This window comes from Geotrypetes seraphini, chromosome 13 (genome assembly GCF_902459505.1).
Source record: "Geotrypetes seraphini chromosome 13, aGeoSer1.1, whole genome shotgun sequence".
NCBI classification, from domain to species: Eukaryota; Metazoa; Chordata; class Amphibia; order Gymnophiona; family Dermophiidae; genus Geotrypetes; species Geotrypetes seraphini.
Window position 1 is genome coordinate 72,766,380 of NC_047096.1, and position 25,158 is coordinate 72,791,537.

Sequence of the window (25,158 nt, forward strand, 5' to 3'; positions counted from 1 at the left end):
CACTCTTCTTGCAGCTATAAAGAAGCTGGATGCAATAGTTGGAAAGACTGCTCAAGACCATTTCAATTTTGTTGTGGTCTGAGGAAGTGTTTATTCAAATATTCATTGATTGTTTATCTCTATATTATTTATACAAGAGTTGTATTGAATCAGACACTGTGTTTCTTTAACAAGTGGAGTAACTTGTAATTATTCGTTAAATATATAAAAATAAACATAACAAAAAAGAAATAAAGGAGGATGAAGCATGATGACGACGATGAGTACACCCCGTAGAAAACCTTGTCCACCTCTGATGGTAGTATCACTGTGTAGAAGGTGTTCTGGATGCATCCAAAGATCCGTGTCAGCTGAGGTCATCTTGAAAGATGCCCAGCTGTCAGGTACAGGACTGAAGACTGGAATGTAAAAGATCCTTGACTCTGTGTGAGAAGAGATGGAAAGATCTCCAGTGGTATTGGTTCTTTGACATTGAGCTGAAGTGGAAGGAAGAACCACAGCTCTCTAGGCCACAAAGGTGCTATCAGGATCATGGTGGCCTATTCTCGCTTGAGCTTGATTAGCATCTTGAGAATGAGAACATGAGAACATAAGAACATAAAAAGTTGCCTCCGTTGGGTCAGACCAGAGGTCCATCGTGCCCAGCAGTCTGCTCCCGCGGCGGCCCATCAGGTCCATGACCTGTAAGGTGATCCTTTGTCTAAAACCCTTCAATCCCCTTTATCCTTCTATCTATACCCTTTCATAATCCTATCTCTACCTCTATCTGTATCCCTCAATCCCCGTATCCCTCAGGAATTTATCCAATCCTTCTTTGAAACCCCGTAATGTACTCTGTCCTGTCACAACCTCCGGAAGCGCATTCCAGGTGTCCACCACCCTCTGAATGAAAAAGAATTTCCTAGCATTGGTTCTAAACCTGTCCCCTTTCAATTTCTCCGAGTGCCCCCTTGTTCTTGTGGTTCCCAATAGGCTGAAGAATCTGTCCCTCTCCACCTTCTCTATGCCCTTCATGATCTTGTAAGTCTCTATCATGTCTCCTCTGAGTCTCCGCTTCTCCAGGGAGAAGAGCCCCAGCCTTTCTAATCTGTCTGCGTATGAAAGGATTTCTATACCTTTTATCATTCTTTTTGCTCTTCTCTGAACCCTCTCAAGTATCGCCATGTCCTTCTTAAGGTACGGTGACTAATATTGGACACAGTACTCCAGATGCAGGCGCACCATCGCACGATACAGCGACATGATGACTTCCTTCGTTCTGGTTGTAATAATCTTCTTAATATCCAACATTCTTTTTGCTTTCTTTGAGGCTGCTGCGCATTGTGCCGTTGACTTCATTGTTGTATCCACTAGCACACCCAAGTCTTTTTCAAGGTTACTTTCCCCTAGTACTAATCCCCCCATTTTGTAGCTGAACATCGGGTTCTTTTTCCCTATATGCATGACCTTGCATTTCTCTACATTGAAGTTCATCTGCCATTTATTCGCCCAGTCCTTCAGTTTGTTCAGGTCCCTTTGTAGGTCTTCACATTCCTCCACATTCTAACCCTGCTACAGAATTTACTGTCATCCGCAAATTTTATAACTTCACACTTCGTCCCTGTTTCTAGGTCATTAATAAATACATTGAACAGCAGCGGTCCGAGTACCAACCCCTGCGGAACACCGCTCGTGACCCTCCTCCAGTCCAAGTAGTGGCCCTTCACTCCAACCCTTTGCTTTCTACCTGCCAACCAGTGTTTAACCCATCTGTATACGTCCCCTTCCACCCTTTGGTTCCACAGCTTCCTAAGTAGCTGCTCATGGGGTACCTTATCAAAGGCTTTTTGGAAGTCGAGATAAATGATGTCTATGGGTTCCCCTTTGTCCATCTGGCTGTTTATCCCTTCAAAGAAGTGCAGTAAGTTCGTTTGGCACGATCTTCCTTTGCAGAAGCCATGTTGGCTCGCTTTCATTAGTCCATTTTTTTCTATGTGCTCACAGATGCTGTCTTTTAACAGTGCTTCAACCATCTTGCCCAGAACTGAAGTCAAGCTTACCGGCCTGTAGTTCCCCGATCACCTCTCGATCCCTTTTTAAAGATAGGTGTAACATTTGCTATTTTCCAGTCCTCTGGGATCTCCCCAGTTTTCAAGGATAGGTTGCAAATTCATTGGAGTATTTTCACTATTTTGTTTCTTAGTTCTTTTAATACCCTTGGGTGGATTCTGTCCGGGCCCGGTGATTTGTCGCTTTTCAATCTAACTATCTGTTGGAGGACATCCTTATAGCTTACCTCTATTGTCGATAGTTTTTCTTCTTGGTCTCCACTGAAGATCTTTTTGGGTTCTGGTACATTGGATGTGTCCTCGCTTGTAAAGACTGACGAGAAGAACTTGTTTAATCTATCAGCTATCTCTTTGTCCTCCTTTACCACTCCCTTTCTGTCGCCATCATCCAACGGCGCTACTTCCTCCCTCGCCGGTTGCTTTCCTTTAACATATCTGAAGAATGATTTGAAATTTCTTGCTTCTCCAGCCAGTCTCCCTTCTTATTCTTTTTTTGTTCTCCTAACCACTCGGTGACATTCTTTTTGGTGTTTTCTGTGTTCCTTCCAGTTTTGTCCTTTTTCTATTTTCAGAACGATTTTTTCTTGTCTCCTATCGCTTTCTTCACTTCATTGGTTATCCATACCGGGTCTTTTTTCGATTTTTTTTTTTGCACCCTTTTCTAAACCTGGGGATGTACAGATTTTGTGCTTCTTGCACCGTGTCCTTGAATAGGGACCAGGCTTTCTCCAAGGTCTCTGTTTTTCTTGAGCTATTTCTGAGTTTCTTTCTCACCATTGCTCTCATAGCATCGTAGTTCCCTTTCTTGAAGTTGAGCGTTGTCGCTGTGGTTCTCTTCACTTTTGATGTTCCTACTTCTAATTTGTACTGGATCATGTTGTGATCGCTGTTTCCTAGTGGTCCTACTATTTCCACTTCCTTTGCAGATCCCCCTAGCCCATTGAGGATTAGGTCGAGAATGGCATTCCCTCTTGTTGGTTCCTTGATGAGCTGTTCCATGAAGCAGTCCCTCACAGCCTCTAGGAATTCTGTTTCCCTTGCGCAGTTGGAGTTTCCAGTACTCCAGTCTATCCCGGGGTAGTTAAAGTCCCCCATTACCATCACGTTTCCGTTTTTGCATTCCCGCCTCAATTCTGCTTCCAGTTCTTTGTCGTTTGCTTCTGTTTGACCAGGTGGACGATAGTACAGTCCCAATTTTATGTCAAATCCATTTCTTCCTGGTTATTTAACCCATGATGATTCCAATCCTTCCGCCTTTGTTGCCGTATCCACTCTGGTCGAGTGAATGGTGTCCTTTATATATAGTGCTATTCCTCCACCCTTCTTGTGAGTCCTGTCTCTCCTATAGAGTTTGTACCCTGGCAGTACTATGTCCCATTTGTTTTCCTCATTCCATGTTTCCATGATTCTAATGATGTCTAGGTCCTCTTTTTTGGCTGTGACTTCCAGTTCTCCCATTTTGGTCTTTAGGCTTCTCGCATTTGCGTACAAGCAATTTAAGTCCCGGTTTTTTCTCTTTCCTGCTGTTTTTCCTTGTGATTTGCTCCTCTTGCCGTCCCCCTCATGAGCTGCCAGCCCCTGATTTCTGTTCCTTTTTTCCTCTTTCTTTGGCGTGTCTTTTTCGTCCACAATCTGTTTCTTCATTTTTTGAGGTCAAAATGTGTTCAGGATTTTGTTCACATCAGTTTTGTCTGCCTCAAACAGTGGTCTCAAACTCACGGCCCAGGGGCCACATGTGGCCCGCCAGGTATTATTTTGAGGACCTCGGTATGTTTATCATAATCACAAAAGTAAAATACAACAGTTTCTTGATCATATGTCTCTTTAGCTATACATGACAATATTATTATTAAGACTTAGCCAAAAGGAAAGATTTATAAACTATAAAGAGTTTTTACCTCATGAAAAATTGTCATTTCTTTAATAAGACATTAACTATTTTTTCTGAGGCCCTCCAAGTACCTACAAATCCAAAATGTGGCCCTGCAAAGGGTTTGAGTTTGAGACCACTGCTCTAAAGTCAGGGTCTCATACCGCTTACATACATCTACATCAATACATTCCAGGAGAATGGCAGAGCATTTTTTTTTTGGCTGTTCCTGCAGGTCATAGAAACATGACAGCAGATAGAAGACAAATGGCCCATCCAAAGCATCCACTATCTCTTCCTCTCCCTATGAGATCCCACACACTTGTCCCATGATATCCTACATTTAGAGAGTCTTTGTCTCCACTACCTCTACTGGGAGATAATTCCTCACATCTATTACCCATTCTGTACAGAAGTATTTCCTTAGAGTACTCCTGAGCCCATCACATCTTATCATCCTATGCCCTTTCCTTCCGGAATTTTCCTTCATTTCAAAAAGACTCATCTTTATATTAATGCTATGGAGATATTTAAACATCTCTCTCATATCTACTCTCTCCCATCTTTCTTCCAGAGTATTCATATTTAGGTCTCTAAGTCTGTCTCTATACGATTTATGACAAAGACCACTAGCCAATTTTGTAGCTGGACTGAAGATGATGTCAGTTGCAATTTCATAATTACACCATTGGCTTTTGAAATATTTAAAATTCCTTGCCAAAGTCAGTGGTAGCTGAAGTAGAATCAAAGTGTGAATTTCCTTGGCTAAATTACTTTTGGCATCACGTAATCAGACATTCTCAGATCATTTAAACAGTCTCAACTTCTTGCTTTATTATACGTAACAGCAACAAGAGAAAGTTATGTATTGTACCCATATGCACATTCTACTTCCTAAAGTGATCACAGAGAGAACAGCAGCATAACCTATCACAGTGTTGGCTTTGCTTTGGATGTCTGTTTCTCAACAGAGTCTACTTGTTTCTTTAGATTCTTCTTGATCCTAACTCCAGACCCTGATGGATCTTAGCCTTAATCCTGTCTTATTCATCTGTTTTTCGGTTCTCACCTCCGGTTCAAGCAGCAAAGACCCAAAAATCACTGGCACCAGAGGCCTTAACCCAAAGGGTAAGTGGTTGTTGCAAGTGAAAAACCCTGCCCTATTTTCCTTTGGAACCAGTAGACCATGCCATATAGGGCAGTGGTTCCCAACCCTATCCTGGAGGACCACCAGGCCAGTCGGGTTTTTGGAATAGCCCTAATGAATATGCATGGGGCAGATTTGCATGCCTGTCACCTCCATTATATGCAAATCTCTCATATGCATATTCATTAGGGCTATCCCAAAAACCTGACTGGCCTGGTGGTCCTCCAGGACAGGGTTGAGAACCACTGCTATAGGGATCCTCTGTGTGAACCTAATTCCTGGGGGCTCCACTATTGGCAAGAACGGTCACACTGTCTCGACATTGCCTTCGGACATGTGGCTGTAGTCCTCAAGTACCAGTCTGCCCACAGCTTGCCCTGTATTGGTAGCATGGAATATTGCTACACCTTGGGTTTTGGCCAGGTACTAGGGACCTGGATTGGCCACCCTGAAAACGGGCTACTGGGCTTGATGGACCATTGGTCTGACCTAGTAAGGCTATTCTTATGGAGTCACAGAGCCAGCTAGTGTTAAGGAGAGTCTGTTTCCTCATTCCAACTTCTAGACTTGTGCAGGTTCACTGCAATGGAATGGATAAGAACCTAGAGCACTACAGCCTAAACTCACAAATGGCAAATGATAATAATGTTTAAAAAAAATATGAGAAGTAGATACTGTTTACAATAACTTAGTGCCTGATTTATACATTTACATATGTTCTATAATTCATACCCCACAGAAAAGGCATTTGATAAGACTGGCTCTTAATTCAAACCACTTAAGGAGAATAGATAAACGAGTTGGTTTTACAAAATGTAAAAAAAAAAAAAAAAAAAAAAAACACAAAACATCCACCACCACTTTTCTAACTGGCACTACAATTTTCAGTACAGTAATTTAATTTTTTACTTACTCGTGCTTGTTCACGTAGCTGATCAACAATTAAACGATCAACTCTTGATGGATTTGAAGTAAGCCTTGGAATAGGTGTGTTGTTAGTGCTGGAAACCTTTTTTCCTGGATAGTTCTTGGCAAGAGCAGATTCAGTCTGACCAAAAAAACAAACCAAACAAAAACCTGTCTTCCATGTGACTGATTTTGGTAATACATATTTACAATTCATAATTTTAATCATTAGGAAAAAATGTTGCAACTAAGCAAATGGACTATCTCTTTTTTGAGTTACAGCACATGGTTAATACAATTGTCTCTGAAGAGAATTGAGTCAGTTCAGAGAATGGCCACAAGGATGGTCTCAGGACTTAAAGATCACTCATATGAAGACCGTCTGAGCAGTCTGCGCTTATACTCGCTCGAGGAGCGCAGAGAAAGGGGGGACATGATAGAAACTTTCAAGTACATAACGGGCCACATCGAGGAGGAGGAAATCTTCACTCTTAAGGGTCCCACGGTGACAAGAGGACATCTCTTAGGGGAGGAAGATTTCATGGGGATACCAGGAAATACTTCTTTACCGAGAGGGTGATTGATAGAGGGAATGGTCTTCCATGTCAGGTAGTCAAGGCTAGTAGCACGCTCGACTTCAAGAGACGATGGGACAAACATGTGGGGTCGCTACAGAGGTATGATAGGGAATAGTTTCTCAAGGGTGGAAGGGATCATGATTGGGCAGACTTGTTGGGCCGTCGGCCATTTTCTGCTGTCATATTCTATGTTTCTATGTTCAAAGATTATGTGCCAAAAATAAATCAGAATTATGCAAATTACATACTTTTTCACATAAATAAAATAATGGTATAGAACTTATTTATAAACAGATGTAGGTCCTCCTGCAACAATTATGAAAATGTATTACTGGGATCAAATGCCTCAGTAGGGCAACTCTTATGCTCTTGTGTGTAGATTGAGTGTAGTGTGTTGGGTGAGGAAGTAGGAATGGAATATGTACCGTGTTTCCCTGAAAATTGCAGTGTCTTATATTCATTTGGGGGCCCAAAAAAAGGAACTACCGTATTTTCACGCATATAACGCGCGCGTTATACGCGTTTTTACCTACCGCGCATACCCCTCGCGCGTTATATGCGTGAGCGCGGTATACCAAAGTTTTAAAACATAGTTCCCACCCCGCCCGATGCCCGATTCACCCCCCCAGCAGGACCGCTCGCACCCCCACCCCGAACGACCGCTCGCACGCGCTCCCACCCGCACCCGCATCCACGATCGGAGCAAGAGGGAGCCCAAGCCCTCTTGCCCGGCCGACTCCCCGACGTCCGATACATCCCCCCCCCCGGCAGGACCACTCGCACCCCCACCCCGAACGACCGCCGACTTCCCGACAATATCGGGCCAGAAGGGAGCCCAAACCCTCCTGGCCACGGCGACCCCCTAACCCCACCCCGCACTACATTACGGGCAGGAGGGATCCCAGGCCCTCCTGCCCTCGACGCAAACCCCCCTCCCCCCCAAGAACCTCCGACCGCCCCCCAGCCGACCCGCGATCCCCCTGGCGACCCCCACGACCCCCCCACCCCCCTTCCCCGTACCTTTGGTAGTTGGGCCAGAAGGGAGCCCAAACCCTCCTGGCCACGGCGACCCCCTAACCCCACCCCGCACTACATTACGGGCAGGAGGGATCCCAGGCCCTCCTGCCCTCGACGCAAACCCCCCTCCCCCCCAAGAACCTCCGACCGCCCCCCAGCCGACCCGCGATCCCCCTGGCGACCCCCACGACCCCCCCACCCCCCTTCCCCGTACCTTTAGTAGTTGGCCGGACAGACGGGAGCCAAACCCGCCTGTCCGGCAGGCAGCCAACGAAGGAATGAGGCCGGATTGGCCCATCCATCCTAAAGCTCCGCCTACTGGTGGGGCCTAAGGCGCGTGGGCCAATCAGAATAGGCCCTGGAGCCTTAGGTCCCACCTGGGGGCGCGGCCTGAGGCACATGGGCCCAACCCGACCATGTGCCTCAGGCCGCGCCCCCAGGTGGGACCTAAGGCTCCAGGGCCTATTCTGATTGGCCCACGCGCCTTAGGCCCCACCAGTAGGCGGAGCTTTAGGATGGATGGGCCAATCCGGCCTCATTCCTTCGTTGGCTGCCTGCCGGACAGGCGGGTTTGGCTCCCGTCTGTCCGGCCAACTACTAAAGGTACGGGGAAGGGGGGTGGGGGGTCGTGGGGGTCGCCAGGGGGATCGCGGGTCGGCTGGGGGGCGGTCGGAGGTTCTTGGGGGGGAGGGGGGTTTGCGTCGAGGGCAGGAGGGCCTGGGATCCCTCCTGCCCGTAATGTAGTGCGGGGTGGGGTTAGGGGGTCGCCGTGGCCAGGAGGGTTTGGGCTCCCTTCTGGCCCAACTACCAAAGGTACGGGGAAGGGGGGTGGGGGGGTCGTGGGGGTCGCCAGGGGGATCGCGGGTCGGCTGGGGGGCGGTCGGAGGTTCTTGGGGGGGAGGGGGGTTTGCGTCGAGGGCAGGAGGGCCTGGGATCCCTCCTGCCCGTAATGTAGTGCGGGGTGGGGTTAGGGGGTCGCCGTGGCCAGGAGGGTTTGGGCTCCCTTCTGGCCCAACTACCAAAGGTACGGGGAAGGGGGGTGGGGGGGTCGTGGGGGTCGCCAGGGGGATCGCGGGTCGGCTGGGGGGCGGTTGGAGGTTCTTGGGGGGGAGGGGGGTTTGCGTCGAGGGCAGGAGGGCCTGGGATCCCTCCTGCCCGTAATGTAGTGCGGGGTGGGGTTAGGGGGTCGCCGTGGCCAGGAGGATTTGGGCTCCCTCCTGGCCCGATATTGTTGGGGAGTCGGCGGTCCTTCGGGGGGGGGGAGGGATGTATCGGACGTCGGGGGGGGGGCATCAGGCTTTCAGGATGGGGACAGACCTTCAAGGGGGGACAGTGCACGGAAGTCAGGGGGGGTGAACGGAGAGTCGGGACAGCGCACGGAAAGTCAGGGCGGGCGAAAGGAGCGTCGGGCAGCATGCGCGGTATACCCGTGAGCGCGGTATATCAAAGTTTTTGTGCAAATCATCGTGATTTCTGCGCGCTATATTCGTGTGCGCGTTTTATACGGGTGCGTGTTATTTGCGTGAAAATACGGTAGGTCTTATTTTCGGAGTATGCACATGATCATCTCTCCTTTCCTTTCCTTCACTCCAATTCTTCCTCTTGCCTTTCTCTCCCCCACATGTGCAGTATCTTTCCTCCCCTCCCCCTGTACCCCAACCCTTGTGCAGCAGAACCCTTGAGCACCCCCCACCGCTGAACCCTTGCTGACCATCCATCCTTCCCTCCCGGCTCACCATGAGCGAGCCCTACCATCCAAAGCAGCGTCGGGCCGGCAGCACTCTAAACAGGCTGCTTCGGCCTTGTCCATCAGGGACTTCACTCTGCCGCGTTCGACTGCACAGTGGGGGGCAAGTTGAAGAATTGCCGGCGAATCCCGGGACTAGGGCTTATTTTTAGAGTAGGGCTTATATTAAGTCCTACCCCGAAAATGATGTTAGGGCTTATTTTTGGGGTAGGTCTTATTTTCGGGGAAACACGGTATTTACATTAGTGTAATATAAAGGCCTCCTTCACAGGCAGAAGAGGAGGACAGAGATTTAATAGCTGACATTCAGAATATAGCTGTAAAAAGGGAAATATTACTAATAGGTGATTAGAAAAAATTAATGTTTATTAAACATATCTCAAAAATAACAGGTTGAATACCAACAATGGAATACAAGGAAACTCACTTCCTCTTCCCACCCCCTCCCCCCCTCCCCCCAACCACACAGGAACCACAAGAACAAAGACAGAATACATAATAGTTGTGTAACCCATTCAAAAGAGTTAAAACAAATCAAGTGATACTTCTCCAATGACAATAAGGTGACAACACCTGATGAAAAAAGCTACAAGAATCAAGTTTCACGTTTTATTAAGATTTGTTATCTACGCAATATCATATACAGTGGTACCTCGGTTTACGAGTGCACCGTTTTGCGAGTGTTTTGCAAGACGAGCAAAACATTTGCAAAATCGGTGCCTCGGAAACCGAGCATGGCTCGATTTACGAGCACCCCCCCCCTGCCTCGAACTGGCACCCCCCCGCCACGATCCGACCCCCCCGCCACGATTGGGCACCCTCCCGACACGATCCGACCCCCCCCCCGACACAATTGGGCACCCCCCCCGCCGCTTCTTACCCTCATCTGGGCACTCTTGAAAATCGGCCTTCTCCTCTGCTGGGCCTTGAGCATGCTCAGATGCTCAAGGCCCAGCAGAGGAGGAAGCCGATTTTCAAGAGTGCCCAGATGAGGGTAAGAAGCGGCGGGGGGGTGCCCAATTGTATCGGGGGGGATGTCGGATTGTGTCGGGGAGTGCCCAATCGTGTCGGGGGGGGGGGGGGTCGGATCGGGGCGGGGTGGTGCCGGATCGCAGGGGGGGTGCCTGATCGCGGGGAGCAATGCCAGTTCTCAGGGGGGGGGGGTAAGAACGCATCAAAGTGAGTTTCCATTATTTCCTATGGGGAAACTCGCTTTGATAAACGAGCATTTTGGATTACGAGCATGCTCCTGGAACGGATTATGCTCGTAATCCAAGGTACCACTGTATTTCAATGCGTATAATATTTATAAAGGGGAGGACATAACAAAACATTGAGCACAAATTATATATGTTCTAATACAAATTATATACATTTTACTACATAACTGGTACAGAAGGCAAAGGGGATGAACTACAATCTTTAAAGAAAGAGAAGAAACATTTAGGAAAGAACACATTTGGTAGGAACACATAAGAGAGAGAGAAAAAAAATCCCTCCTAAGTGCAGTGAGTCTAGACATCAAATAAATATTATCCAACTTAAGTAATAAATCATTCTTGGTAGGAATAGTACTACGTTTCCAGTAGGAAGCCACAAAGTCTAGCTGCAGTGACCAGCAAAGGCAAGAAACGTCCAATAGCAGGTGCCATGCCCACCTGTATATTATTTAACAAATAAACATCCAAACTTAGAGGGACAGAGGAAAGCAATACCATCCTCCAAAATGAACAATGTACTCACATTCCCACCAAATATGAAAAAAGTTACCATCAGCCCCACACCCCCACCAGCATTTCCCATCCACAAAGGAAAATAATTTTTTCAACTTTACTGGGGTATAATACCAATGAAATAACATTTTGTAACCCTGCTCAATCAAATTAGTAGTCAAAAAAAGACGAAAGAGCTGGGAATAGATAGTACCCCATGCACTGGAACCCAGGGTCCGGCCCATCAAAGCCTCCCACCTTGCCTCATAACAGGGAGCCAAAGGACGACTGTACAACAGAGTCTTATACAGACGTGATATTAATCCCACACCACTCCCCAAACGAAATACTTTCAAAAAAATCTGAATCTGCCATGGCCTACTCTGGAAGTACCTTCCAAAGGAAAAAATCCCGAAGTTGCATATAATGAAAAAAAAAATCAGTATCAGGTAAATCATAAGAATTAACCAATGCTGTAAATGGTATCACCGACTCCTAAAGAACCAACTGTCCCAACACTTGCAATCCAGCCAACTCCCACCTGCGAAACACCGAAGACCAAGCCAAAACAAATCCTGGAGCATACCTCAAAGGGGTAGCATAAAAATAATGTACCTGACATCACATGATACCCCATGTGAAGCCTGATGACAAATCTCACGTAACTCCGCCAAAGGCAACCAGGGTAAAGCAGCTAAGGGATAAGAAAGCACAGTTACTTACCGTAGCAGGTGTTATCCAGGGACAGCAGGCAGATATTCTCTACATGTGGGTGACGTCATCCATGGAGCCCTATCGCGGACAGCCTTTCAAGCAAACTTGATTGAAGATCTCAAAGTATGCTAGTGCTGCCCACGCATGCGTGCCTTCCTGCTCCACTAGAGGGCGCATCCCCTCCTCGTGGTCTTCAGTTCAGCTAGCTAGCAAAAAAGCCAACCTTGGGGAGGTGGGAGGGTTGCGAGAATATCTGCCTGCTGTCCCTGGATAACACCTGTTACGGTAAGTAACTGTGCTTTATCCCAGGACAAGCAGGCAGCATATTTTCTACATGTGGGTGACCTCCAAGCTAACCAAAAAGGGATGGAGGGAAAGTTGGCAATTAGGAAAACAGATTACGCCAAACTGGCCGTTGCGCCTGGAAAAGGCATCCAAACAATAGTGAGAGGTGAAGGTATGAACCGAAGACCAAGTGGCAGCCTTGCAAATCTCTTCAATAGGCGTGGACCTGAGGAAAGCGACCGACGACGCCATTGCTCGGACCCTATGTCCCGTGACCAGACCATGCAGCGAGAGACCAGTCTGAGCGTAGCAAAAAGAAATACAAGCAGTCAACCAGTTGGATAAGGTGCGCTTGGAAACAGGGCAGCCCAACCAATTAGGATCAAAAGAGATGAAAAGTTAAGGAGCTGTCCGATGAGACTCGGTGCGTCACAGGTAAAAGGCTAACGCTTCTCTTACAGTCAAGTGTGCCAGGATGCGAGTGGGGCTTCAGAAAAAACACTGGAAGAACAATGGATTGGTTGAGGTGGAAATCCGAAACCACCATAGGCAAGAACTTACGATGAGTACGAAGGACCACCTTGTCATGATGGAATAGAGTAAAAAGCGGATCCGCAACAAGCGCTTGCAGCTCACTGACTTTGCGGGCAGACGTGAGAGCAACTAAGAACACTACCTTACAAGTGAGAAACTTCAAAGGAGTCTTATCAATGGGCTCAAACGGAGGTTTCATCAATTGAACCAGAACCACATTAAGATCCCAAACCACCGGAAGGGGCTTGAGTGGAGGTTGAACATTGAAAAGGCCCTTCATAAAGCGGGAAACCACCGGATGGACAGAGAGCGGTTTCCCCTCAAGCGGCTGATGAAAGGCAGCAATCACACTGAGATGGACTCGAATAGATGTCGATTTGAGGCCAGACCGAGACAAGTGGAACAGATAATCCAGCACAGAAAACAAGGAGGCCGAGGGCAGATCCATGCGGTGTTCAGGACACCACGCCGCAAATCTGCTCCATTTCTGAGAATAGCATTGACGAGTAGAGCTCTTCCTAGAGGCCTCGAGAAGATCCCTCACCGACTGGGAGAAACCTAAGGAGGGAGGCACTTGGAGAGGAACCAAGCTGTTAAGTGGAACGACTGCAGATTGGGATGTAACAGCGAACCCCGACTCTGAGACAGCAGAGAAGGAAAAACAGGTAGTAGCAGAGGTTCCCTGACACTTAGCTGAAGGAGCAGGGAGAACCACGGTTGCCAGGGCCACCGAGGAGCTATCAAGATCATGGTGGCGTGGACCGACTTGAGATGCACCAGCATCCTGAGAATCAGAGGAAAGGGAGGGAACGCATAGAGGAACCCGTCTCGTCCAATCGAGAAGGAAAGCATCTGCCTCGAGACGATCCGGGGAGTACATCCTCGAGCAGAAACGAGGCAACTTGTGATTGAGGGGCGAAGCTAACAGATCTATCTGCGGAGTCCCCCATCGAACAAACACCTGTCCCAGAGTTCGAGAATGGAGCGACCACTCGTGCGGCTGAAGCAGACAGCTCAACTTGTCTGCCAGACAATTCTGCTCGCCCTGGATATACACCGCCTGAAGGAAGATGTTGTGGTGCAGCGCCCACTGCCAAAGACGAAGGGCTTCCCTGCAAAGCGATAGGGAACCCATACCCCCTTGCTTATTCACATAATACATCGCCACCTGGTTTTCCCTACGCACCAGGACAACTGAATCCTGTAGCAAATGACGAAAAGCTACCACGACTTTGAAGATGGCCCGGAGCTCTAGCAGGTTGATGTGGCAGCGACGGTCCGCACTCGACCAAAGACCCTGAGTCCGCAGGCCGTTGATGTGCGCTCCCAAAGCGTACTCCGAGGAGTCCGTCGTCAGAACCTTCTAATGCGGGGGCATGAGAAAGAGCAAACCTCTGGACAGTTTGGAAGAGTTGGCCCACCAACAGAGCGAGCGCTTCAAGGAGGGAGTCACCGCAATGTGCTGAGAAACGGGATCCAGATCCTGCCACCACCGAGACGCCAGAGTCCACTGAGGAACCCGAAGATGCAACCGGGCAAACGGTGTGATGTGAACGGTGGAGGCCATGTGTCACAGGAGAATCTTCATCTGCTTGGCTGGAACCGAATTTCGCTGAGCCACCGGCTGACACAGTCGCAGGAGTACAGCCTGCCAAGGCGGCGGCAGAAACGACCAGAGGCGGAGCGTGTCGAGCACGGCCCCGATAAACTGCAGGGACAGAGAGGGGCACAACTGAGACTTGGAGAAGTTGATCTCGAACTCCAGACGCTGAAGATAATAGTCTGACGGGTCGCTGAAATAACCCCCTCCCTCGACGGGGCTTTGATAAGCCAATCGTCGAGGTACAGGAAAACATGAAGGCCCTGCGACCGCTGGGCCGCCGCGACCACCACGAGGCACTTCGTGAAGACCCGTGGAGACGAAGCAAGCCCGAATGGGAGAACTCGATACTGCAAGTGGAGGCTCCCCACTTGAAACCGCCGAGAAGCCGGATGTATCGGGATGTGAGTGTAGGCTTCTTTCAGGTCCAGGGAACACAACCAGCCCCCCTCGTCCATTAAGGGATACAAAAATGGGAAGCCAAAGCATGCAGAACTTCTCCCGAACCAAGAACTTGTTCAGTTTCCGCATATCCAGAATGGGACAAAGGTCCCCGGTCTTTTTGGGTACCAGGAAGTACCGAGAATAAACCCCGCAGCCTTGTTGGCAAGGGGGAACCTCTTCCACAGCCCGCAGGCGAAGGAGGGCCCGCGCTTCCAAAAGAAGCAAAGGAAGTTGTGACCTGTCGGAAAGAGACTCTCTGGGAGGTCTGTCTGGAAGCAAAACCCGGAAGTTGAGGGAGTACCCCTCCCGAATGACGGAGAGGACCCAAGTGTCCGCAGTGATCTCCGCCCAGTGCTGATGAAAGGCGCGGAGACAACCCCTGATGGGTAGAGGGGGAACCCCCAAGGCAGAAGGGGCCAACCCCTTCCGCAGGGCCAGTCAAAAGGACGGCTGCTGCTTAGGCGCAGCGGGGGTCTGGGGCTTAGGAAGAGCCCTCTGCTGCTGCGGACGTCGGGTGAGAAAACGCCGGCATGGACTTCTGTGGATACCACCGGGGAGGCAGCCGGTAGGTCTTGGGTGGGGCGGGTTTTGCCTTAGCCCGGACCAGGGAAGCGAAGGAGCGTTTGTGTTCGGAGAGGCGTTTCGTGGCAGCCTCGATGGAATAATCGAACAATTCGCTGCCCAAGCATGGGAGATTGGCCAATCTGTCCTGCAGGTTCGGGTCCATATCGACAATGTGGAGCCACGCCAGGTGACGCATCGCCACCGCGAAGGCCGAGACCCTAGACGACAGCTCAAATGCATCATAGGAGGCCTGAAACACGTACAACTGAAGCTGCGACAGTGTATCCACAAGCCGGCGGAACTCCGCACGGCGCGCAGAGGGAAAAGCGTCCTCGAATGATGGTAGGGACTTAATGCACCACTTGAGATAAGAAGTAAAGATAAAGTTATAATTCAGGACTCGGTTCGCCATCATGGAGACGCCTCCCGAACTTGCCCATCGTCCTGCCCTCCCGGCCTGGCGGGACAGTGGCATAGACCTTGGACGGGTGAGACTTTTTAAGGGTAGACTCCACTACCAAAGACTGGTGAGAAAGCTGCGCCTTCTCAAACCCTTTGCAAGGCACAGTCCGGTACCGAGACTCTATTTTGGAGGGAATAGCCGGAATAGCATAAGGCGTCTCCAGATTTCGAAAGAAAGTCTGGTGTAACACCGGATTCAGAGGCAGCCGCAAGGATTCCCTAGAAGGGCATGGAAGCTCCATCTCCTCCAAATACTCCTTGGTATACCTGGAATCTGACTGGAGGTCCAGGTGCAAGGCCTTCCCCATATCCTGCACAAATCGAGTGAAGGAAGAGGGCCTGCTCTCAGAATGCTCTCCCGGTGGAGTGGTGGAACGAGACCGCAGGGCAGCCGAAAAGGAGGGGGAATCCTCCCTAGAATACTGCGGGAGCCTCGGGAACATCCGTATCCACCTGCATGGACACCAAGGAAGCCCCGTTGAAAGAACGAGGAGGCGTCGACGAGAGCTTGCGCCTTGAAGTCCCCGGAGGGGAGGACTGCGAGACATGGACCGCCAAGGTCCAAGGACGGTGCCCCGGAGAACCTCGGCCTGAAGACAAGCCTCGGGAAAATGAGCCCGGGTTCCCCGAGGCAGGCTCCTCCCGGATCGGGGAATCCAACCAGACCGGCGACCTCAACAGACTCGGGTTGGACAGAGTGATGTCCGAGGTCTTAATGGAGCCAGTAGTGCGAGGATCCGAGGACCTGCCCCACCTCGGGGGGGGGGGGGGGAGTCCCGCGGACACTTCGCTAGGCGCCTCAACCGGTGCCTCGACCGAGGCCGGCTCGAGGGAGAAACTTGCCTCAATGGAAGAGGCGAGGAATCCAACGAGGACAGATGCCAAGATCAACGTGCTTTGCCTCGAGAAACCTCGACGCGACGCTCAGGCTGGTCCACAGCGTGCGAGGTCGAGGCCAGAGCAAGCTGAGCCAACGCCGAGGAGAGCTCCGAGAAGACGATAACCTTCAGTACCTCCTCAAACATCGGAACCGTGACCATATTTGGCCGGGCAGGTGCAGCAGTGCGTTTCACCGAGGGCGACCCATGTGGTGGAAGCACGCTTGGAGGGTGGTCTCATCGAGGTCGGCAGGACTACACTCACCGCCTGGATGGCCAGAGATTCCGAGGAAGGCTTCTTTGGTAGCTGAGCTGAACCTGAAGGAGGAAGAGGGGCTTACCCGGAGCCAATGACTTTGAGGTCGAGGCCTTCGAGGTCGAGGATGACTTGCCCGGGGCCGAGGTCTTCGAGGCCGAAGCCGAGGCCAGGGTCGAAGCAGGAGCGGCTTCCATGGCGAAAAGCTCCGCAATCCTGGCCCTACATCGCCGAACAGCCCGAAGTTGAAACGTGGCACAGCGAGGACAGGAATCAGTCGGGTGGTCAGCACCCAGGCACAGGATACACCAGCAGTGCGGGTTAGTGATGGAGATAACCCAACCGCACTGGGAGCACTTCTTAAACCCGGTGAGAGGCCGGGACATAAGGTAAGATGGCCGCAGCCACGGCGAACCGGGAGCCCCCAGTCACCGAACTGAAAAAACAAAAAACAAGGAACTGAAGCAATAAACAACGCGCACAGCGACTCCCGAGTAAAAGAAACCGCGGTGCTAGAAAAGCACTTAGAGAACGCAGAGCTTTCTGGCTCCGCGGAAAACTAAGAACTGAAGACCACAAGGAGGGGATGCGCCCTCTAGTGGAGCAGGAAGGCACACATGCGTGGGCAGCACTAGCAAACTTTGAGATCTTCAATCAAGTTTGCTTGAAAGGCTGTCCGCGATGACGTCACCCACATGTAGAGAATATGCTGCCTGCTTGTCCTGGGATAATGCAAAAGTTCCTGGTTCCAACGGAACCCAGCTTTTGCTGGGATAAGCCCAATGAAAGAGAGCCTGCAATTGTGCAGCCTGATAGTAAGTGGTAAAATCAGGGACTCCATACCACCATGATCCCTATCCCAATACATATGGGCTATACCAGGGGTCTGCAACCTTTAAGACATAAAGAGCCACTTGGACCCGTTTTCGAAAAGAAAAAAAAAAACTTGGAGCCGCAAAACCATTATAAAACAAATCTAACACTGCATATATTGTTTCTTATCTTAATGCTATATACAGGATCACTAAATTGAAAATAAAATCATTTTTCCTACCTTTGCTGTTTGGTGATTTCATGAATCTCTGGTTGCACTTTCTTCTTCTGACAGTGCATCCAATCTTTCTTCCTTTCTTTCAGCCTCCTGTATGTTTCCTCTCCTCCAGACCTCATTCTCTCCCCCAACTTTTTCTTTCTGTCTCCCTGTTCCCCCTTCTTTCTGTCTCCCTGTCTGCCCCCTTTCTTTCTTTCTCCGTGCCCTCCCCCAAGCCACTCGGTTTGCTGCCACCGCCATCGGGGAATAGCCCCCAAGCCACCGCTGTCCCAAGCTTTCCCTGCAGAAGCGTCGCGCTGACCAGCATTCCGCTCCCTGACGTCAATTCTGACGTAGGAGAGGAAGTTCCGGGCCAACAAGGCATTTCTCCTCATTCCATCCAGCCTGAGCCCCATCTCTCCTTGATCCAGCATTTCCCTTCTGTGTTTGTCAGAATTACCATTCCACCTATTTTCCAGCATCACCCTTCTTTGTGTCCATCTCACTATATCCCTATCTCACCACTTTTTCAGAATCTTCATTTGTCTTTGTCCTTGTCTTTACCCCATGTTCACCATTTGCCCTTTCAATGTCTTTATCTCCCCCCCACACACTTTTTCAGCATTACTTCTATGTCTCTATTTCACCTCCTCTTCATGTCCCCTCTGTATCTCTATCCTTATTCAGTAGGTCCTACTTACTCTTTCTCTTCTTTGTGTCACTATCTCCATTTTCAGCTTTCCCCCCTTTTCCTTTGTTAATGCACCCTGTAGCCAGAATCTTTCCACCCTCCCTCCACTCCGGCCCAGCCCAGTATGAAATATTTCCTTTTGTTTCCCTTCCCTCTCTCTCTTCTGCTCCCTCACCCATGAGTCCTGCATCTGGCCCTCTCCCTTCTACTTGCACCTGGCAACACCCCCCTGCTCCGCGGCTCTCTTCAGCAACTCGTCAGCAGCGGTGATCAAGACAAGCTGCCGACATCGAGGCCTTCCCTCTACGAGTCTCGCCTTTGTGGAAAAAGAAGTTGAAACAAGCGGGACTTGCAGAGGGTAGGCCCCGACGTCAGAAGCTTGTGTCGATCGCTGCTGCTGAGTTGGGCACCCCTGACTTAGAGCCATAGTGCATGAGAGAGACTCCCACGGGGATGAAAACAGCTTACCTAAATTCTGGCGATGCAGGCATGCAGCTTACAAGTCCGGCGTCGCGGCGGGAAATAGCCATGCTGAGCAGTGAGCTCAGCACGTACACAGATGAAAGCCTTGCTTGCTGATTGGTCCGGCCCGCGTGACACACTACCGGAGCCGCGGCAAAGGTGAAAAAGAGCCGCGGGTTGCCGACCCCCGGGCTATACGAACCCACAGAGGTGTATGAGTCCAAATATAAGCAAAGGCCCGCCGTTGTAACTTAAAGAAAAAAAATTTGGAGATAATCAAAGGCAAACTAGCAAATAAATACAAAAAGCGCGGAAGAACATTCATCTTCACTGCATAAATTCTCCCCAATTATGACAAATGTAACCCTTCCCATCTATCCAAATAAGAAATACCGTCCACAATAACAGTGGATAATTTAAACAAAACAAAGCATCTAAATCCCCAGATATGAACCCCCAAATAACCGACAGACTGAGTAGCCCAATGAAAGCGAAAAGAACTCTGCAACTGAGATAACAGGTCACCCTGAACGGTAAGATTCAACAATTCTGATTTTGCCACATTAAGTTTAAAACCTGCCATTTCCCCATATTTTTTCAACAAAAGTAGAATCCCCGCAAGGATTGAAAGGGCCGGGTAACCATAGAGCATCATCTGCATTTGAGGAAACTTTATATTCACCAAAATCCCATTGATATCCCCACTCTCATATGGCCTGTGCCAAGGGTTCCATAACCAAAGTGAAATCAAAGGCGAGAGTGGACATCCCTGACGAGTGCCACGGTGAATACATAAAGAATCTGTAAATCTACCATTCACTCTCAAACACACTTCCGAGGTATCATACAACAAAGTAATCCATTTCAAAAAATTCCCAGAAAAACCAAAAACGATGCAAAGCATAAAAAGGCCACAATACCCTATTGAAGGCCTTCTCTGCATCCACAAAAAGCAGGACTGCTGGAGAGGCTCTTTCCCAAACTACCCAAATCAAATTCAACAGTCATCGGACATTATCACCCAGCTGACATCCCACGATGAAACCAGCTTGGTCCGTGTGCACTAAGTCAGGGAGAAAACGCTGTAGCCTAACCACTAGAATCCGAGTGAAAAGCTTATAAACTACTCCCATCAGGGAAATCTGAATTCTTTCCAGATTTGAGAAGGGCAATTGCAGTCTGAAAGAAAGATAATGGAAGATGATCCACCTCCCCCCAAAAGTTAAATAAACAAGTTAAAGGCTCCACTAAGTGCACCACCATTTTCTTATAAAACAAAGGCGAAAAACCATCCAAACCAGGGGCCTTATGTGTAGACAAATGTTGAATCGCAGCAAGAACCTTCTCTGATTGAATGGGCAAAGAAAGCCAATCTACTCTGCTAGACACGGTAAAGTAATGCCATCTAAAAACTCCTCAATCTCAGGTGTTTGTGGTTCGTGTTCCGGAATATACAAGGTCTTATAAAAATCCAAAAAGCCCGATGAAGCTCAATCTCTCAAGTGTGTAACACCCCCTGAGAATCCCAAATATGCAGAATAGAGTGAAAGGCTTGAATCTTACGCAACTGAGAGGCAAGAAGATGACCTGCCTAATTGCCCCACTCAAAAAATTGTTGCTTCCTCCACTTAAGGGCCCAAGCCATATCTTCAAGATCCAATGCCTGAAGATCCTGCTGACAGGTCTCAAACGCATGGTGACCCCCAGATGTAGGAAGTCGTTTATGAATGTGCTCCAAACGCAGCAAACGACAAGTCAACCTAGCTCTGCGCTGGACTCTACATCTATTCCGAAAAGAGCCCCTCGAAATACAACAACCACGCATGGTAGCCTTAAAACTTTCCACAGAATTACAGGGCTCACCTCCCCAGTAACATTGAAACTAAAGAAGTCCTGAACATCCATTTCCAACAATGACAAAAATTTAGGATCCATTAGTAAAAAAATCATTCAATTTCCAAACTCTGCAGCCCTCCCTAATACTCAACTCATGCAACCGAAGCGCAAGAGGCGCATGATCAGACCAGACGCTGGTTCAATAGACGAGCCAATAACCTGTGACAAAGTATTCCACCTTACCAGCCACATTTCTATTCTAGTATAATTATGTATAGGCAAATAAAATGTATAATCATGGTCAACAGGATGACTCCAACGCCACACATCTTCCAAATCATGACGTCGCATAAAACCACATAATTTCCGTCTATCAATTCTAACATAATAAATGGCCGAATTTTAATTGTCCAAAGTAGGTTTGCAAATTAAAATAAAATCCCCCCAATAATCAAAATATCTTCCCCATGATCCAAAAAGACCCGTTCAACAACATCATAAAAAGGGCCCTGTCCACTATTAGGGACATAGAGATTAAGAAGCCTATATAACCTCCCATTCAACCAGTAAATAGCAGCCTTCAGTGTCTTGAAATACCTGTCTTAATACAAATTGGATCCCCCTATGAATTAAAATCCCCACCCCACAGGTCTTCTTATGAACTTTATTAGAAGAATGAAACACATGCGGATATTGTTTAATGTAATAAACCCTCATAGCGGGACATTAATTAAATGTGTTTCTTGTATAAAACCTACTGAAACATGTTGATGACTAAGCTCCCTAAAGAGCAGCCGTCTCTTTTGTGAGGAATTTAACCCTCTAACATTGTATGTCAAAAACGTATAGGAAGCCATTAACTATTATTGAGAAAAGAGGCACAAACCCCCAGTTCAAGCACACTACCAAGCACACAAAGTCAAAATCAACACCGCCTTACAAACTTAAAGTGCACACTCCTCCCAACCCACACACAACCAACTCACCCAACCACAATCCAACACCCCCCCCCCCAAAAAAAACAAAAACAACAACAAAAAAAACACACCAAAACAAAAAAACACTTCCATGGACCATGCAATCAGGAAGTGTAGAAGATCAACTCCAAAAGGGTTAGCAGCCCAGGAGAACATCATTACAACAGAAAATTATTCCCAGTCATAGCTGAAAGGAGAAAAGCGAATAGACAAAGTACATATACTAAAGCACAGTTCTTCAACCGCCGGTCCGCGGACCGGTGTCAGTTCGCAAAAAAATCTTGCCGGTCCGCGAAGGATTTGGGTCCCCAGCCGCAGCAAAAGGTGCCGGCGTTAGCTGACGTGCAACTTCTGTTGCCGTCGCTATGCCGGCACTCCTGCCTTCCACCACCGACTCCTGCCACGTATGTCTCCTGCTCCAGCCTTTGTCTCCGCACCCCCAGACAAGCAGCGGCAGTTCTGTGTGCTTTTAACTTCGGCACACAGCTGCCCTAAGCAGTATTTTAGCGTGGTTTCATGAGGCAGCCTCATGAAACCGCGGCTAAAATACTGCTTAAGATTGATCTGTACTAGTCTGGCTTGTTTAGGTTTACAATGGGTGTATTGCTGTTGTACTGCTCCCTGCAGTATGTAAGATGCTGCCTTTTCCTAGGTACTCATGTGTGACATGTGGCTTGTTACTAAAAATCATGTTTTTCATACAGATGGGGGGGGGGGGGGGTGCCAAAAAATGATGGGCCCTGGGTGTCACATATGCTAGGTACGCCACTGCTCCCGGAATAGCTGTGTCCAATCTTTATAAGTCCTGCGGTGGAACAAGGTTGCCTGAGCCAAATTAGGATCTCTGTATTGGTTTCCCCCCAACACATTGCACCGCCACTGCGGCGCACTGCTCTCAGCACTTGTTCTTTATCTGCATAGCGATAGAAGCATGCAATTATGTCCCAAGGCCCCAGGCCACCCCAGGGACCCACAATACAATGCATATCATCCAATATGGGTTTACCCACCTCTGTTGGAGTACCAGCCACATCCAAAATCGAAAGATACAGCTTCTCAATAGTTTCCATACAACACGCATCCAAAACAGTGTCTGGCACCCCACGGAAGCGAAGATTGATCGATTTTCCAAAGGCCTCCTCTGCTCCCTGCTCCAATGCAAGCATTTAGTCCTGCATGCGGATAAGATCCTCCTTATGAGAATCAAGTACCGTTTCGGCCTCCCCCAATCTGTGTCTGATATCTCCAACATCTTTCTTTAAATCCTCCAACTCTCCATGAATATCTGCTCAGATTGAAGTAAGATCCGATTTAAGCTCCTTAAACCAGCCACAAATCTCCTGCTGCAATTGAGTAATAGTGGCATCCGCTGTGGCTTCAACAAGAACTGCTCCCACTTTCTCAGTTGCCATTTTAGATTCAGAGCACAGGGCCAGAAGATGTAGAAAATACTTATGTCAAGCTGCTTCTTCCTAGTTGCCATCATTCGAAACTCTCACTCTTAGAGCAGCAAGGTGCTCACAAAATCTCACAAAAAAAGGGAGAATGTAAATTATTTCACGGGCCATCAGCCACTGTGACATCACTTCCTCCCACTAATAGGTGACTTTTAATTTCCAAGTTTATTAATAATTTGATATATTTCAAGGTGGTTTACCATAAAAACAAATTTAACATAAAAGGACAGGGAACAAGACACATGACTGGACAGATACAGAAGGAAAATGGGGAGAACTACAATATTATTTTAAGAAAAGTGAGGGCACCAGGAAAAAAGACAAGAGGGTGGGGTTGTAACAGTCCAATACAGATGGACTAAGAAAAGTTTAAAAATCCTTATGACAATTAAACTTGGAAAGCATCTTTAAAAAGGAACGTCTTAATAGATGACTTATGTTGCCAAATGTTGATTGGGGTATCCCTATTAAGGGGTCTTCTAGAAATGGAGGAGATCCTGGATTTTCTACAAGGAGAAATGTTCTAGCAGTTGATATTGGAACCCACACAAGATGGAGCCACACTGGACTTAGTACTTACAAACATTGAAAAGTATTTCTGATGTTACAGTGGGTGATCATCTGGCAACCAGAGATCACCTCATGGTATGTTGTAATATTAAATCCGGTGTAGAAAGGGCTCTTTCAAAAGTAAAGGTTCTAGATTTAACCCCCCCCCCCAAAAAAAAAACAAAAAAACAAACACCTAACTTTATTCAGATGGAGGTTGCATCATGGAATTGTCTGGATGGGAACATCTGGAAGAAGTAGGAAAGCAGTGGGCAAGAAACCATTTTGTAAGGAAAGTAAATAAAAGTAACAGGAAAAGAAAACTGTTTTGGTTTAGAGAATGACACAGGGAAAAAATCTGTCCCCGTCACTGCCCCGTCCCCGGCCCACCATCCCCTTCACCACCCCGTCACTGCCATTCCTTTCACCGCCCCGTCACCGACACTGCCATCCCATTCACTGCCCCGTCACCGCAGCATCCACATAAGTCTCAGTACTGCAATATTTAGCTTATTCCTTCCTTATAAGCCTCAGTACTGCAATATTTAGCTTATTCCTTCCTTATAAATCAAAGTTCTGGCTACTGAACTAGAGAAAGAGATGTTCAGCTGGCAGGGCTTTGTTTATAAATTTTTATCAACACAACTAATATACTACTTTATCCTAAAGCAAAAAAAAAAAGAAAAAGAAAATAAATAGAATTTACCTTTGTTGTCTGGTTTCTGCTTTCCTCATCTTCTCATTCAATTCCTTCCATTCACTGTGTGTCTTCTCTCTGCATCTTCCATTTGCTCTGTTACCATGCCTCGCACTTCACCCCTTCCCCAATTGGTCTGGCACCCATCTTCTTCTCTCCGCTCCCCCATAATCTGGCATCTGTCTTCTTCCCTTCCAGCATCTTCTCCCCACTCTGTCTTCCACATTTCCCTTCATGGTCTGTTCCTCTACACCCTCCTTCAATGTCTGTTCTATTCCTTTCCACCACCACCCTTCCCTCCCTCCTTCACCATCTGTTCCTTTCTACCACTCTTCAGCTCCTCTCGCGCGGCCTATCTACCTCCCTCTTACTTTCGTGGCACGTTACAATGTAATTTGTGCAAGCCGCTGGAGCCTGCGAGCTTGGTCCCCAAACAATCTCGCTTCTGTGTTCCTATTTTCCCCATTTCTAATATCTCCCCTATGTATCTGGCATTTCCCCCCCCGTGTCCATATACCATCCTCATGGCATGTATGTCCCCTTTATGTCTCTGTCCCTATGCCCCCGTTTCTGTTACCTTCCTGTGTCCAGATTTCCCTTGTCTTCCTCTTCTACACCAATGTGTCTCTTCTCTGCAACCCCATCTAGCTTCTTTCCCTCTTTCTTCCCCCCCCCCTGCTTCCAGCATCTGGCTCAC

General features: G+C 48.4%; 1 protein-coding gene across 1 annotated transcript in view; it reads right to left on the minus strand.

The window, feature by feature from the left end:
* The window catches only part of MEIOC (meiosis specific with coiled-coil domain), a 170,273-nt gene that overhangs the window by 16,143 nt on the left and 128,972 nt on the right, over positions 1 to 25,158 (minus strand). Inside the window, 1 exon segment of the mRNA XM_033919289.1 lies at positions 5,979 to 6,113. Within this exon segment, the coding sequence (XP_033775180.1) occupies positions 5,979 to 6,113 (135 nt within the window).